This window comes from Balaenoptera physalus (genome assembly GCF_965194825.1).
Source record: "Balaenoptera physalus genome assembly, chromosome: 1".
Taxonomy (NCBI): Eukaryota; Metazoa; Chordata; class Mammalia; order Artiodactyla; family Balaenopteridae; genus Balaenoptera; species Balaenoptera physalus.
The window spans coordinates 46,741,223-46,757,062 of NC_138882.1; the positions used below are offsets into that span (position 1 = coordinate 46,741,223).

Here is a 15,840-nt window from a genome sequence, read left to right on the forward strand (position 1 = left end):
GCAGAGGACTCATTGGTGTCACCTGAATGGTCGGTCTGAGAGGGAAGCAGAGGATGTAAGATGATAGAAATCAAGGAAGAACAGCTGAGCTGCTGAGGGTAAGAGTAAGCGATTTCCTGTGGTCACAGAGATCACGCCCAAGCTCCTAAACTCCGCACCTACCTACTGAATTATCACACAAGAAAAACAGTGTGGTTTTTCAAGAGGATTTTACTCCTTATTTTGCCTCGGCCATCAAAATTAATTGCAAGTTCCAATTTTCATTAAACTTTCTTTGCAGCTCACACTAGTTTCCTTACATTGAGCTTTCTAGATGACTATTATTAATCAAGTACGAGGCCCCCCGTGCCCTCCTTCACTCTTGTGATTACATGCAAGGGCTTCCAAGTCACAGAGGCTGGTTGGAATCTAACCCAGCAGTGTGACGAGGCTCATTACCTAACTTCTCTGGCCTCGGTTTTCTCGTTTGCAAAATGGGGGCGGTGGTACTCACCTATTAAGAGTTGAGAAGAGTGCATGAGAGAATGCAAGTAAAACTCTCAGCACATTGCCGTCAAAGGCTCAATTCATTTTTGCTGTTACAGTACTGAAATCTCCCTGAAGGTAGAAGACTACTCCAATAGGACTACTTTTCCCTAAGGCGTGCAGCACTGACCTGAGGCTGTCTGAGCCTCATCCTGCCAGCCCTCAGCGAAACGCAACCGCAGGAAGAGGGATAAAGAGCTGACGGGTTCTCCGGGACTCGGCAGCCCACGCAGTGGGGCGGCTGGCTGCAGGGAGCCGGGGGAGGAGGGATCGCAGGAACCGCCCGTGCCTCTCGGAGGACCACACGTCACAGGGTGTAGCGCGCCCACCCAGCGTGGAAATTTAGCCCGGTGGAGTCGGATTGCGAGAGAACCGCGGAGGAAGCAGTGCACTCTGGGAGTGGTAGTTTTCAGGCCTCAAGTTCACGGGTCGGAGGATGGCCGAGGCGAAAGGTCCCTCCCCGATCCCGCCTTTTGTCCACGTCTCACTTCTCCCGGCCAATGCCCTCTCCTGTCCCCCAGGCCAGCCCCTCTCCGATCCGGCCCCCATTGGTCCTGAGGCTCAGCGTCTTGGGCCCTACCCGGAAGTAGCGTTGGGGGAGGTGGTTTCCTAGACTACGACACCGGAAAGCTGGGGGAGGCGCTCCGGGCTGCTGAGAGCGGAGGGCGGTGGCAGCGCTGGCGCTAGGGACCGGCTCGGTGGCTTCGGGAAGCAGCTCGGCGACGGCGGCCGCTCGCGTTCCTCCGCATCCCGGCCTCGGCACGGCTCGCAGCCCCTTTGCCACCGGCGTCCGGCAATGTGTCCCACCGGCCAGGCGTAGCAGCTGCGCGTGCGCGGAACCGCGGGGCCATGAGCGAAGCCGGCGGCGGCCGGGGCTTTGGGTCCTCGGTCCCCCAGCGAGCGCCATGGAGCCTGGTGGCGGCGACGGCCGCGCTCTGCTTGGTGTCGGCCACGTCCGTGTGGACGGTGGGGGCCTCGCCTATGAGTAGGGAGGAGAAACAGAAGCTTGGGTAAGGGTGCTTGGAAGCCTGGGGTGGGTTTCCTCGTGAGGCTGACCACGGGCGAGGTGCCTGTCATTGCGACCCGGGCGCCCAGTGGCCTCTCCTGTCGCGATTGGGACGGCTGTTGCCTCGAGAGAACCCTGGCGGGGTGGACAGGGTCCGGGAAAGTGGGGGTCGCCGCCCGCGATGCGACCTCACGGGACTGTCGGGGTGTCGCCCGGGCTGTCTGTGACACGTGCAGGCTCCTTAAGGCCAGCCGCGGTGTGTCAACGCGGCTGCCATGTCACTGGCCCGTGAAGGGGGCTACAGCCCGTTTCCCTGCGCGCGAGAGTTCTGAGGTTGCCTCTAATCAGAGACGTGGTTAGATTTCTTGCACAAGTGAGCTCCCAGGTGGGAAATGTTGCTGATCTCACAGCAGTTAAGGAAATCATGTTTACACCTGTTACGGAATAGGGGGCGTTCATTGGAACTTGAACTTTACACATTTTACCATTTCCTTGCAGTGCTTTCTTGCACTGCATTTTCATAGTAGAACAGTATTTGATGGTAGTATTCAAAAGCCCCAATTAAATATACCTATTCACTTTACTCAAAGTAGTTTTATCAGTCTTGAAAGTCATAAAATCATCAGTTATATGTACAGCATTTAATTTAGAGTAAGTGTTCCTAATACACACCAGGTCCCACAAATGAATAAGGAAAAAGCCAAGAACCAGTAGAAAATGGGCAAAGGGCATGAAGAGTTAATTCACACAAGAGGAAATGCAAATGGTCAATAAACATGAAGTTACTCAACCTCATAAATGTGAGAGATGCAGACTAAAACAATGAAATAGCTGGGTTTTTTGCCGTCAGGCTGGTAAATACAAAACACAATACATGGATGGAGTACTGACTGGATAGTTGAGGTGTGAGAAGAAACTTGGTGGGAGTGTAAATTGCTGTAATTTATTGACAGTCTCCTAAAATTTAAATTGTGTGTGTTCTTTGATTCATTAATCCCATCTCAGGGAATCTATCCTACAGAAATAAAAGCACTATTAAAGTAGAGATAGGTGTACAAGGATGTGCATTTTGAAAGAACAGAGCTGTTCCTTGGAACGTCCATATTATGGAATAATATTCATATATTAAGGAGGAGTTAGGTCATCGGAAGGCTACCCAGAATATACTCCCAAGGCCAAAAAGATGTAAGCTGTAGAATACTATCTGTAGTACCATCCCATGTTTAAAAAAACAAAAACAAAAACAAAAACACGGAGAAGAAATTGTTTAAGCTCAGAAAAACATGGAAAGATGACTACCTCCTGGAGTTACAATGGAGGTGAGGTAAAACCATCAGGTTTTATTTTATCGATATATACAGACTTCCATATTGTTTAAACTGTTGCAAGAGTCTTGTATTAGTTTTTAAATAAAATAGCAATAAAAGACACTTGTTGGAAAATTTAAAGTGTCAGTATGAAAACAAAATTACCAGTAAACTCTAAGAAGTGTCTTAAATTTTCTCTTTGTGAATTTAATGTATCCCTGATAGCTGCTTTACTGAATACCCTATTCTGTGCCAGGCAGTTTACATATACTATCTCTGTAATCCTCTCTATTTCTTAATGAGGTGGATGCGATCCCCATTTTGCAGATGAGGAAATTGAGACTCAAGGTTGACTTGTTCAAAGTTACAGAGCTAAGTAAATGGTGGAGCCAGTATTCAAACCTGGGTCTGTATGACTTCAGAGCCCATGATCACTCCACTCTGCTACACTTCCATAAGACTTGGAGAGAGAAGCTTCAAGTCTGTTAAGGACAGCAAGTATTTTTATTTGACCACGACTCCCCTTTCTCCTTTTTTTGTTAAAAATTTTTATTTGAAGAAAAGTCATTGGATAACTCATTTTTGACCACAATAAATTTTTAACTGTAGAGCTCCAACCAAATTGGCTTGAGATTTCAGCTCAAATTTTGAGATCATTTATGAAAGTGAAGTTACAGTTATTTAGGCTTGCTAATTTAGATTGCCTTACTCTAGGGTAAGAGTAGAATAAGAGTCTACAAACCACAAGTACACATTGCTTGACTGCTTTCTCATCCGGTAATTTTCAGGAAACGGAACTATGATTTATTAGGTTTACCTGTACAATTTTTTTTTTTTGAAAATCCAAATAATGATTTATGATAAAAAACAGAAAATGCCTATCCCTTTCCCTACCCCCCCCCCATAAACTAAACTGATGATAAAGGCTGAAATTATCATGAGTAGTAAGCAGTTGCTTGGTTGCTTGCAGTTTATAGTTTATGGAATTATTTACCTGGTTATATGTAGTCTTATACTTCCTGGAATTCACTTTTTGTTTTTGTGTTTTAAATGTTACAAAAGTTGTTAATGTTTTTACTTAAAAAATGAACTATAAAACAGTTCAATTTCTGTAGCATGTTGGTAAGCAATGTAACTTTAGAAAAAGCTGATTTATAGATCTAATTTCCAATACATTTTTATCCAGTTGTTGAATAGATATAAAACCTTATAGAAAAAAAATCTCTGTATGATATAGTAATTTTTCTACCATTCTGTATTTAAATGAGTGTTAGGACTTATATGTGTAATTAAGAAAGTGAGAGAGCTCAACTGGATATTAAATACCTCCACTTTGAAGTATATGTTGTGAAATTTGATGATCATGTGCTGCATAAATGTAAGGATTGGAAAATAATGTGTCCTTCTTGTTTGCAGTCGTGATTTATTCGTAGTCTTGAAGCTTGAATGCTTGCAAAGTTGGGTTAACACGTTAAAGCTTATGTTACCTGTAATACACGTGTCTAGGCACTACTATTACCAGTTACAGAAATTTACTTCTTGACAATAATTTTGTATTAATTCTATTTCAGGGGAAGGAAAAAAGAATTTCCATATTCCATTTATTGATATCAGTGCTTGAAGGGAAAATTTAGCTCCTTTTTTTTTGTTCATTTATTAGCTAATTTGAGAGCCCTTTATCACCTGCAATATAATAAAAAAAAGTCTAGAAGGATTTTTTGAGATACTCAGTAATTTTCTGAGATAACTTGATCCATATTCTATCATACATGTAAACATATAAAGAACTAGTGTTTTAGCAAAGTGACTTATCACCTTGTTAATGATTAGGTGTTTTTAAATGATTATTATTTATAAAAAGTTGTCAGGACTTAACTTGTTCAGTTCACAAGTTTGAGTGTACTTGATTCTGCTGGTTATTATAGCCAGGATCTGGAAATTAGTCCTTTTCTGTCTGCTGGCTATATTATTACCAGTATTTCATCATCCATGATTACAATTTTTAAAATGATAATTGCAATATAACAGGAGGTAAAGTAAAAATATATCCAGCCATTTTCTTTAATATTCTCTTCAATTCTTGCCATTAGTGATTGGAACTTTGGGAATAATAGTAAGAATTAATAAAAGATTATTAAAATGTTTTTCTTTTGCTAATTATTGAGAGACTTGGCCTTGCCTAGCCATAACATTTTTTGTAGTTTTTCCTATAACCCTCACTTCTCCAATTTGAGAGTGTTTAATTGAAAGACTGATTCCTTGGTCCCAACCTTGCAGATTTTGACTTAGTAAATCTGGTGTGGGGATCAGAAATTTCCATTTTATACAGTCATTTTGGGGATTTTGAGGAACAGAGTTAGCCAGAATACACAGATCTCTTTTTGAGGATTAGTTTTCTCATATCAGGGGTGAATATTGTTTATTCGACTTTTGACAGTTTTTTAAAGGAGCCAAAGGTACATCATAAAATCATAAAATGTATCTTTTGGAAATGTGACAAACATATTAACAGAAATGTGTTAAACTAAGCATTAGTGATCTTATTCCGTTTAAGGGGAAAGGCAGAGGCTTCATAGATTATCGTTATTTCATAGCAATACACACACCAACCCCTTTCTTTTGGTAGAATGTATAGTGTAAGCAATAAATGGTAACAATTATTTCTTTTGGGTCTCTTCAGTATTTTCCCCTTTCAAGACATTTATGTTAAATAATTTTGTTAAGAGGTAATTGTTTTTCATCATCAGATTTTCTTCTCTCTGCATGGCATGTATCATTCAGCACTTTTCTCAGGAAAGATTATAAGATGACTTTTACATAAATTGCTAGAATAGGAAAAGTTTGGCCCATCTCTGCGTGATTCATGAAAGCTTGTCTACTAACATGGGTGTATTTCCTGACCCTGTTTATGTTGCTTCCTAACTAAATTTTTCTTTTGTTTTTTATTGGTATATGTTTATGAAGGAGCATTAACTTTTTGAAAGACAGTAAATAGAATATACTTAACTTTTTCCTATTTCTGCTCTTTTAAAATTAGGAATCAAGTACTGGAAATGTTTGATCATGCTTATGGTAACTACATGGTAAGTAGAAAGCTTATATTTATATACCATTTATGAGAGCTGATTATTATGTGAGCACAGTCAACTGGGAATTTTAAAACCTGAATTAATAAATTTTATTTCCTTTAAAAAATTGTTCTTAATTTTTTTAAAGGAAGTTTTTTAAAAATAGTACAAACATAGGCTAACAGAGCATTCCTGATAGTGGTTCTTAGAGAAGCAATTTATTGAATAGGTAAGAATAAATTGAATTAGATTATGAAACTTTGTATATAAATAGTTTCCTTTGATGCTATCAACAGTGTTTATTAAATATATAGTTAAGGTGGATGGATGTAAACATGAATAAGATAATATCTCTGGCCTTAAGGAAAATGATTCTCTTACTTAAAAAAAAACCTATTTACAAAATTACTTATTCACTCTGAAGAAAACAATTGCTTAAGAGAGTCAAACTGTCACCTAGTTTCTGTCCAAATTATATCCTCATAGTATGCCTTGATTTGAATATATTTTGCTTTCTAGATATGCTGATCCATATTGTTTTAAAATGTCTTAGTGCTCACTTGAGATGAAGTAGCAAGTTCAGTTTTACAAGATGAAAAAGTTCTGGAGACCTGTTGCGCAATGGTGAATATACTTAACGCTGCTAAACTTACACTTAAAAATGGTAAATTTTCTGTTACGTGTTTTGAACCACAATTAAAAATTTAATCCCCCCATAGTACAGGGGTAGGAGGTGGGGAAGGACATCTGTAGCTGCTCCCCTGCCCTGGCCACCTCTTGCCACTCAATAAAATGATCTTAAACTGCAAAAAACATAGTGATAATAATTTTTAAAAGATAACTAGCCAGCAAATTTTAGAGTTCAAAACATAATTTTACATGTAAATTTGTGTAATTTTGAAGAGTTCAATCAAATTATTCTGAGAATTACTTCTTATGCCTTGTTATGTCAGCAGATCTTCTTTTATGATTAAGGCCTATAAAATGTAGTTGGGAAAAGTTTGGCAGAGAACTAACTTTAATTGATTCTGCGTTAAGAATTTTTCAACTGATTCTGAGTCCATTTTTCTATTACCCAAAAATCTTTATATATTAATATTATCTTTATGAACATGTAAGTACATATGCTTTTATGCATTTTTGTATTTTTTAAACATGCCTTATATTTGATAATTCTTATTCCCTTTTATACTGTACAGTTTTTAAGAGTACATACTGAGTTCTTAAATGTTTTTAGGACATGATGGTGATGAAGTTTCGGGTATTTTTAACCATGTTGAAAACACAGTTTTGAATTCATTTCTCAAGACTCAGCCATTCCCGTAACATTTCTTTCAAAATCATTTATCCCTGGTTAATTCAGTTTGGGCAAATCATAATTTAACAAATCTAAGCTAGTAGTTTTGAGGCGGCCAAGTGGGTCCAGGATACACCCTCAAACCTAAGCCATGTCATAAATGCATACTTTTCGTTCCAAAGTTGAATACAGCGGTATACAGCTGGATTAATTCAATACATCTCACTCTGAATAGGGTCGTCTCCTTGTAAAGCACGGTATCTTTAACATCTTGTTCCTTATTAGGTAAACAGCTGAAAGTTGTATCAGTACATTTTTTCCTACTATAGAAATGGGTTTCTGACAGAGCAGGTACCAAGGGCAGCGCTCAGAGGACTTCCTGGTCCAATTCCTATTTATTGGACCCTAACTGGGTAACTTTCTATACCCACCTGCCTACAAGATCTAAAAGAGAAGGATTTCAATTCCAAAGACTGGAAACTCCTGGAATTAACACCCCCCTCCATTTTTCCAGTGGAGTCACACCCATCTGCAGTCTACTGCAATATGTATTTTAAAATATTCAACTATTTTACAACATGAGTGACTCTTGCAATGTACTTGTGCTATGCTCAATTTATGTGAGGTTTGTAACCCAAGATTTAGTCTAGAATTCACACTTCCCCTTTTCAGGTTCTCAACTAACATGAAACAGTTCTAAAATAGTAAACAGAGACCAGGTGCCCTGTACTTGTTATATGAAGTCAGTTGAAAATTTTTTCTAGTTCCTATACTCAGAAACACTATTAGCTTGCTATAGAGTAAAAGTGTATATAGGTTTTAGAGTGAGACGGGTTTGAGTTCAAATCCTATCTCAGCTATTTAGCTTGGACCCTAAACAGATCATTTAATCCCCCTGAGCAGTGTCTTCCTGTGTAAAATGGGGATAAGTACAAAGGATTATTGTAGATTCTAGGATTTTTGAGAACAAGAGACCATTTTCTTTAATTTTTAATAAATTCATCTTCTACATGTCCCGTGCCTAGCTAGCATCATGCCTGGTACATAAATGTTTTATGTTTTGGTTTTTTGGTTTTGAAAGAACTGAATTGAATTCCTGTGAAGGTGTAATCAAAATTTTTTTTTTTTGCATTTGATTATTGTGATATATCTTTGCCTTTTAAAATCAAAGAAATCATTTAGTAAATTTTATTAAAAATACGAGTTAATGGTAAATTTGGGGATCTATAACTCTGTTTACTTTGGTGTAGTCAGTTGCCTACTATGCTAAAATGTAAAATGCCTGGCACATGGTGGGCATTTAATAAATGTTGAAAACTTTTCATTTCTTACTAGTTTTTAAAAATATTTCTCTCCAGTCTAGTATACAATTACAGCAATTCCTTTTAACTTTCTTGGTTCCTGGGAAAACACAGTTATTTTCCAAAGACAAGCAAAATAATCTGATTAAGAGCAAGAACCCTGGAAATGGAGCAGGACACCCTGAGGTGGCTCTGCCACCTACCAGCTGAGTTACAATGGGAAAGTTACCAAATCTCCCTGAACCTATTTCTTCATCTCTCTAAAATGGTTCACCTGCCTCACAATGTTGTTGTAAGGATTAAACAAGTTAATACAACTAAAGTGCTTAGAACTTGTGTCCGACAAATAGGAAGCACTATGTAAGAGTTTACTGCTACCAACTGCTGCTGCTACCATCACTGCTCCTAGTAATTCATTCTGTACCTGAGATTGAAATTGCCCTCCTAAAATTTATCGAGGCTTTAACTCAGAACTCATTCCCTAGATTGTGCATAGAACTTTCTTCGAACACACTCATTCTTTCCTTGTTGTAGGCATGCGGCCTTTGAGCTTTTTTTTTTTTTTTTTTTTTTTAATGATTCCCAATGTCCTATTAATGCTGTTTTTCAATAACAATGCCCTGCCAGCCTTAGGTAGATTACTGCATCTCTACCATCTCTTGGTGTTACATCCAAAAATTTTCTGATTTTATCAGTTAATAGCATAAATACCAACAATCGTAACGACTGTACTTGACAGATCTCTAGCCCCAATCAGCCTGCAGTTTATCCACAATGAATTGCACAGATGGCTTTTTCTTTTCCCCAAATAGCATGAAATTAGATGTTTGTTTTGGCAGTTCTTGCGTGACCTTATTTAACCTTAGGCCACAGCTACTTTAGGGCTTCTATTAGCATGTTTTTAGTATTTGTGCTGAGGTCTGTTTGCAGATTAATTTAGATGACAAAATACATGTATTTAGGCCACCAGATAACCATTTTGGATCTGAGCTCTCTGATCTGATCTTTGTCTTCTAATGCTTTTCCTGTCTACTGTAGATGACTCAATTATTCACTGTTAGAAGCAGAAACTACTTTGGTAGAGCCCTAAACATTATAAATAAACTCTAAAATCGTTGGTAAGCACAGTTTCCTTTAACTAGTAGCACCGTACCAATAACCACTTTTAAGCTTGATTTTGTGAGTGCAGTTCAGAGAAAGAGATCAGTCTTTTCCATTTAAATAAAAGGAACTGTTTTAAAATGTAACTTTCTTGTGGATTTCTAGATTTATGTAAGTTTTCTTAGAATTATATTTTTTCTAATTTTTCAAAAACATTTTTTATTGTGGTAAAATATACATAACGTAAAATTTACCATTTTAACCCTTTTTAAGTGTACAGTCCTATGGCATTAATTACATTCACATTGTTGTGTAAATATCACCATCCATCTCTAGAACTTTTTCATATTTCCTTTTTGAAACTGTGTACCTAATGTTTCTTTTTGATAGTTTCTTCATCAAAAAGAGTAATTCTGTAAATAAAGTAGTTTAGAAGTGATATTAATAGTTGGGAGGAGGGAAGGTAGAAATGTATATGTACATTTTTTTGCGTGGACGATTGTAGGACTACCTTTTATTAACCATTGTTCCTTGGCCTCTACTTATAGAACATCCTAAAAATCTGCCAGAGTGACTTAAGAAATTCTCTAGTATCCTCTCATAGTTTTTTTTTTTTTTTAATCACACTCTGATACTCCATGTAGGATTTTAATAGAACCAGGTCTTTCTATTTATTTAGGTAGAATTTACAGAGAAAAAGATTTCCAATTTCAAATGCATGGTTCCGAGTCAGACAGTTGTATACAGTTGTTTAACTACCACCACATTTATCATCTAGAACATTTCCATCACCCCAAAAAGCTTCCTCATGTTCCTATGCAGTCAGTTCCTTTTCTCCACCTCTAACCTCTAGCAACCACTGTGATCTGCTCTTTGTCACTAGTTTTCCCTTTTCTAGGATTTCATATCAATGGCATCTTAAAATATGTATGTAGTGTTTTGGTTCACATTCTTTCCTGTAGCGTGATGTTTTTTGAGATTTGTCCATGTTGTTGGAGATATTGTAGTTCCTATTTATTGCTCAGTAGTATTCATTGATTTGATAGAACACAGTTTATTTATTCATTCACCAGTTGATAAATATTTAGATTGTTTCTGGTCTTTGGCTATTACTAAAAGACTGCTGTGAACCTGTGAATGCAAATTTTTATGTGGACATACATTTTCATACTTAGGAATGGGATTGCTAGGTCATATGGGAAGGTTAAGTTTAACTTTTTATAAGAAACTGCCAAACTTTTCTAAAGTGACTGTAACATTTTGCATTCCACACGAGCAATTATAAGAATTTTAGTTGCTCCACACCTTCTCCAACACTATGTATTTTCAGTCTTTTTAATTTTAGCCATTCTAGTGGGTGTGTAGTGGTATTTTGTTGTGATTTTAATTTGATTTTTTTCTGATGACTAATGATGTTGAAAATCTTTCCATGTGCTTAGTATATCTTTTTTTGGTGAAACATCTGTTCAGATCTCTTGCCATTTTAAAATCAGGTCATTTGTCCTGTTATAACTGAGTCATAAGAGATATATATTTTCTGGATATCAGTCCTTTATCACATATATGTTTTGCAGGTATTTTCTCCCCATCTGTACTTTGCCTTTTAATTTTCTTAATGTCCTTTGAAGTGCAAATGTTTTAAATTGTGACCAAGTCCAATTTATCCTTTTTCTTTTATGATTCATCTCTTTTATAGCCTACTTAAAAAAATATTTGCCTAGCCCAGGGTCACAAAGATTTCCTTGTTTTCTTCTAGCTGTTTAATAATTTTAGCTTTTTCAATGAGATCTATTACCCATTTTGAGTTAATGTTTGTATATATGGTGTGAGGTAAAGGTTTGTTTATATATATATTTTTTCTATGTGGATATCCAATTACTCCAGCACTATTTGTTGAAAAAAGTATCCTTGCCCCACTGAATTACTTTGGCACCTTTGTAAAATCAGTTAACTGTATATGCATGGGTCTGTTTGTAGACTCTGTATTTTTTTCCACTGGTAAATATCTATTTGTACATCAGTATCACCCTGTCTTGAATTAAGTGATACTGAGTCCTGAAATCAGGCAATGTAAGTCTTTCAGCTTTGTTCTTTTTCAAAATTGTTTTGAATATTTTAGGTTCTTTGCGTTTCCATGTAAATTTTAGAATCATGTCAATTTCTACAAAAAAAAGCCTATTGAGCTATTGATTGGGATTATGTTGAAATCTATAGATCAGTTTGGAGAGATTGACTTCTTAACAGTATCAGGTCTTTCAATCCATGAACATGATGTCTCTGTCCATTTATTTAGTTCTTAATGTTAGCAATGGTTTGTACTTTCCAGTGTACAGGTCTTGCACATCTTTTGTTAAATTTATTCATAATTATTTCATATTTTTTATGCTATTGTAAATTGTAGTTTTTCAAATTTTAGTTTCCAATTGTCCATTGATGTTATACAGAAATACAACTTTTTTCTGATAACCTTAGATCCTTGCTAAATTCACTTATTATTTCTAGTAGCTTTTTTGGTAGATTCCTTAGGATTTCCCACATGGTCAATCATGTCATCTGCAAACAAAGACTTTTCCTTCTTCCTTCCTCCAAATTATGTGCCTTTTATTTCTTCTTATAGCAGTGGCTAGGACTTACAGTGTTATGTTGAAAAGAAGTGGTGAGCTCCTTGTATCATTCCTAATCTTATGGAGAAAGCAGTTAGCCTTTCACTGTTAAGTATGATATTGGCTGTAGGTTTTTCATAGATGCTCTATATTAATTAAGTTCCTTTCTATTTCTAGTTTGCTGAGAATTTTCATCTTCACAGGGTATTTATTGAATTTTGTCAAATGCTTTTTCTGCATTATTGATAACAATCTTCCTAAAACAATCTGTTGGTAGCAGGACTTTATTTCATTATAACATTATTTATTATCATTTATTTCATATAATATTATTTCATAAGTTCAATTTATTTTATCATTGATCAAAACCAAATTGATTAACATATATTGAAGAATTTGGAAACTTTTGTTCTCATCGTATTTTTTTTTTAAAGTATTTCACATTTATGTATGTACTTATTTATTTATTTTATCTATGGCTGTGTTGGGTCTTCGTTTCTGTGCGAGGGCTTTCTCTAGTTGTGGCAAGCGGGGGCCACTCTTCATCGCGGTGCGCGGGCCTCTCATTATCGCGGCCTCTCTTGTTGCGGAGCACAGGCTGCAGACGCGCAGGCTCAGTAATCGTGGCTCACGGGCCTAGTTGCTCCGCGGCATGTGGGATCTTCCCAGACCAGGGCTCGAACCCGTGTCCCCTGCATTGGCAGGCAGATTCTCAACCACTGCGCCACCAGGGAAGCCCCTCTCATCGTATTTTGAGTAGAAACTTTTAAAGCATGCTAACATTCTACTCTGTTGTGATTAATTTAAAATCTTATGAGACAACTGCAGTTTGTTACTTATTTCTCCTCAGCACTGAGAAACATTCCAGAAAATATGTTACCTCAAAGGATCATATGTTCAATGTAGAAGTATTAATAATTTAATAGTTTAGATAAATGGAATCCTAAACACCTGAAAAATGGTTTAATAAGTGAGTATAAATAGTGAACAAAAGGAAAAAGGAAAATTTGACTTGGGGTGAAAAGAGAACTGAGAAATTATGCAAGTTCAATCAGTAATTAGCATATGCTCTCAATATATGATAGATGATTTATTAAGTATCATTTAGTTTTTATTTTCGGAAGGAATACCTTACCTGCCTCAAGGAGGGAGGTGTTTAACAATAAGGATCTGGAATAAAACATTTGAAATGTATGTAACTTAATGGGAAATTAAATAGATTTGATATCTTCAATAACTCACTATTATAAAGAATACTTTTATTAGCAGAATAAAGTCTCTTCCCTTTGCCTAGTTTTTGGAATTGGTTTTACTAAAAAGTCAGTTTTGGATGCCACTTTGATTTGAGTGTTTTGAAGCAGAGTTATATCAAAGTGCCAGTAAATTTAGAATCTGATGTGGAGAGTCTACTATGTTTTGTTTTATTTTATGTTTTTGCTCTTATTTTTAGCTAGGCACCTGTTCTACTTAATTGATTATAGAACTCGTTTATCACCTGAGTTTTATTTTGAGTGTTAATTTTTAAACGTTTTTTTTTCTGTCTCTGAGTCATAGCAGTATGAATTTCTTATCCTTTGTCTTGGCAATACATTGTGAAGAGAAAGCATTACTGTAACCTCAAATAGCCAGGATGTTTGAAGTGTAATACAGCTGTTTATGTGCCATGTATGCATTGCTCTGAATTTATGCAAACCAACTGTAGTTTGCTTTGTGGTTAACCCAAAGAAAAGGCTGTGGTTTTGTTTCTGTCCTTAATGTTGAAACGGGGACATAAAGTATTTTTACACCTGGTTCAAAACTCTCTTATTGGATTATTCTGGTTTGCAGTTGCTATTAATATTTTTCTTACCTGGATGAGCTTAGGGTTTGAGTTTATTTCAGACAAAGGTGTTTGTGTATGTGTGTGTGTGTTTTGCAAAACCCTAAAAATAGTAGTATTAAGCTTTATAAGCAGCGGTTTAAAAAGTAAGGAGCTCTTTACAATCAAATTAACATTTGAATGATCTCATACAAAGTACCTTGCAAAATATATCAGCAGGTTTTAAAAAATATTACTTATCTTGAGTTACTTCTAAGTGTTGTTTATATGTGTTAGATATAAAACTATAAAGCAATAAAAATATTGTGCATTCTGGTAAATCACGATTCTATTGGAATTAACTGAAAAAGTAGTTAGGAACTTGACATCTAAAAGACACATGTGAAAGTAATTAGGAATTTATACTAAAATATATATATATATAATATTAATATTATAAAATATTGAATTCAGAATTTAGTAGCTGCATGTGGATTCTAATTATATCAAAACATTTGTTGCCTGGAATCCTTTCCTCAGGAAATAAATCATTGTAGAGCACAGAACTTTTTAAAATACCTGAAGGATTGCAGTCTGCAGTGCTTTTTGTATTTAGTCTACTTTAATTTAAAAATTTTTTTAAATTAATTAATTAACTTTTGGCTGCATTGGGTCTTTGTTGCTGCGCACGGGTTTTCTCTAGTTGCAGCGAGCGGGGGCTATTCCTCATTGCGGTGTGCGGGCTTCTCATTGTGGTGGCTTTTCTTGTTGCAGAGCACGGGCTCTAGGCACGCGGGTTCAGTAGTTGTGGCATGTGGGCTCTAGAGCACAGGCTCAGTAGTTGTGGCACGCAGGCTTAGTTGCTCCGCGGCATGTGGGATCTTCCCGGAGCAGGGCTCGAACCCGTGCCCCCCGCATCGGCAGGCGGATTCTTAACCACTGCACCACCAGGGAAGCCCTTTAATTAAAAAAAATTATTTTTGGTCTTTCCCTTTGTGTTGACCATGTGTTTAGTGTTCCTGACCTCTGTTCTGTTTTTTTGCTGCTAATGTGCTGTGAGTTTGGAATCTAGATAATCAAGTTTAGAGAGAGGCAGTAGGATAGAGTTGGACATTGGGAATCAGGAATATTTTTGCTGAATTTTAAGAATTAAGAATCATATGGACATACAGGTATAGGAGGAACAAGTCATCTTCAAGGTACAAAAGATCAGACTAGTCTTAGAAACTTTGCCAAGGTGATACTTAATGAACAAGAAGGGTGTGGAATAGTATTTCAAATTTCTGAAGGAAAGAATATATGTTGCAGGCGTTTTATAACCATTCAGATTGTTCTTCAAGTGTAAGGCAAGAGCCAGCCTAACCCAGGAATACCAGAGAAATAACAGTACTGATGACACTATTTTAAAATAACTAAACAAAAATAACTTACGTGAGAACAAAGTTCAGGCATCCAAGAGATGAATCAAAATAAAAACTCAAGAATGGAGAAGCCAAAGAAAAATGGTATGCATTGACTCCATTTAAGTAGAATTCTAACACTAGCAACTGCGGGAATTATGGTTCCAGACCAGAATACAAATGTTATAAACCTTTTAAAATCTTTGTCAAACATTAAAAATTTTCTTTCTGATGAATATAAATGTACAGAGGAATTTTTTAAATAGCTGAAACTATTATTTAGTATACCATAATTCAAAATATTAGAGACTTTGAAATTTAAAATGTTATTTCTTTGCAAAAACTTCACTAAGTTAGAACAGTGCTTGCCTTGCTTGCCTTCTTCTCATTGTATAACTTAAGATATGGACCATACACCTCTGCTATACCTTGTG

At 36.6% G+C, this 15,840-nt stretch overlaps 1 protein-coding gene across 4 annotated transcripts in view; it reads left to right on the forward strand.

Annotated features, from left to right (window-relative positions):
* Positions 1-1,130: 1,130 nt before the first annotated feature.
* Positions 1,131-15,840, forward strand: part of EDEM3 (ER degradation enhancing alpha-mannosidase like protein 3) — an 80,563-nt gene continuing 65,853 nt past the window's right edge. Inside the window, exons 1-3 of one of the 4 annotated variants that reach the window (XM_082472782.1) lie at positions 1,501-1,535; positions 5,876-5,921; positions 6,460-6,530. In XM_082472782.1, the coding sequence (XP_082328908.1) occupies positions 6,499-6,530 (32 nt within the window). In that variant the 5' untranslated portion in view covers positions 1,501-1,535; positions 5,876-5,921; positions 6,460-6,498. Of the gene's footprint in view, positions 1,536-5,875; positions 5,922-6,459; positions 6,531-15,840 lie in introns of those variants that run through there. The other 3 variants (XM_082472780.1, XM_082472781.1, XM_082472783.1) reach the window with 3 other exon arrangements.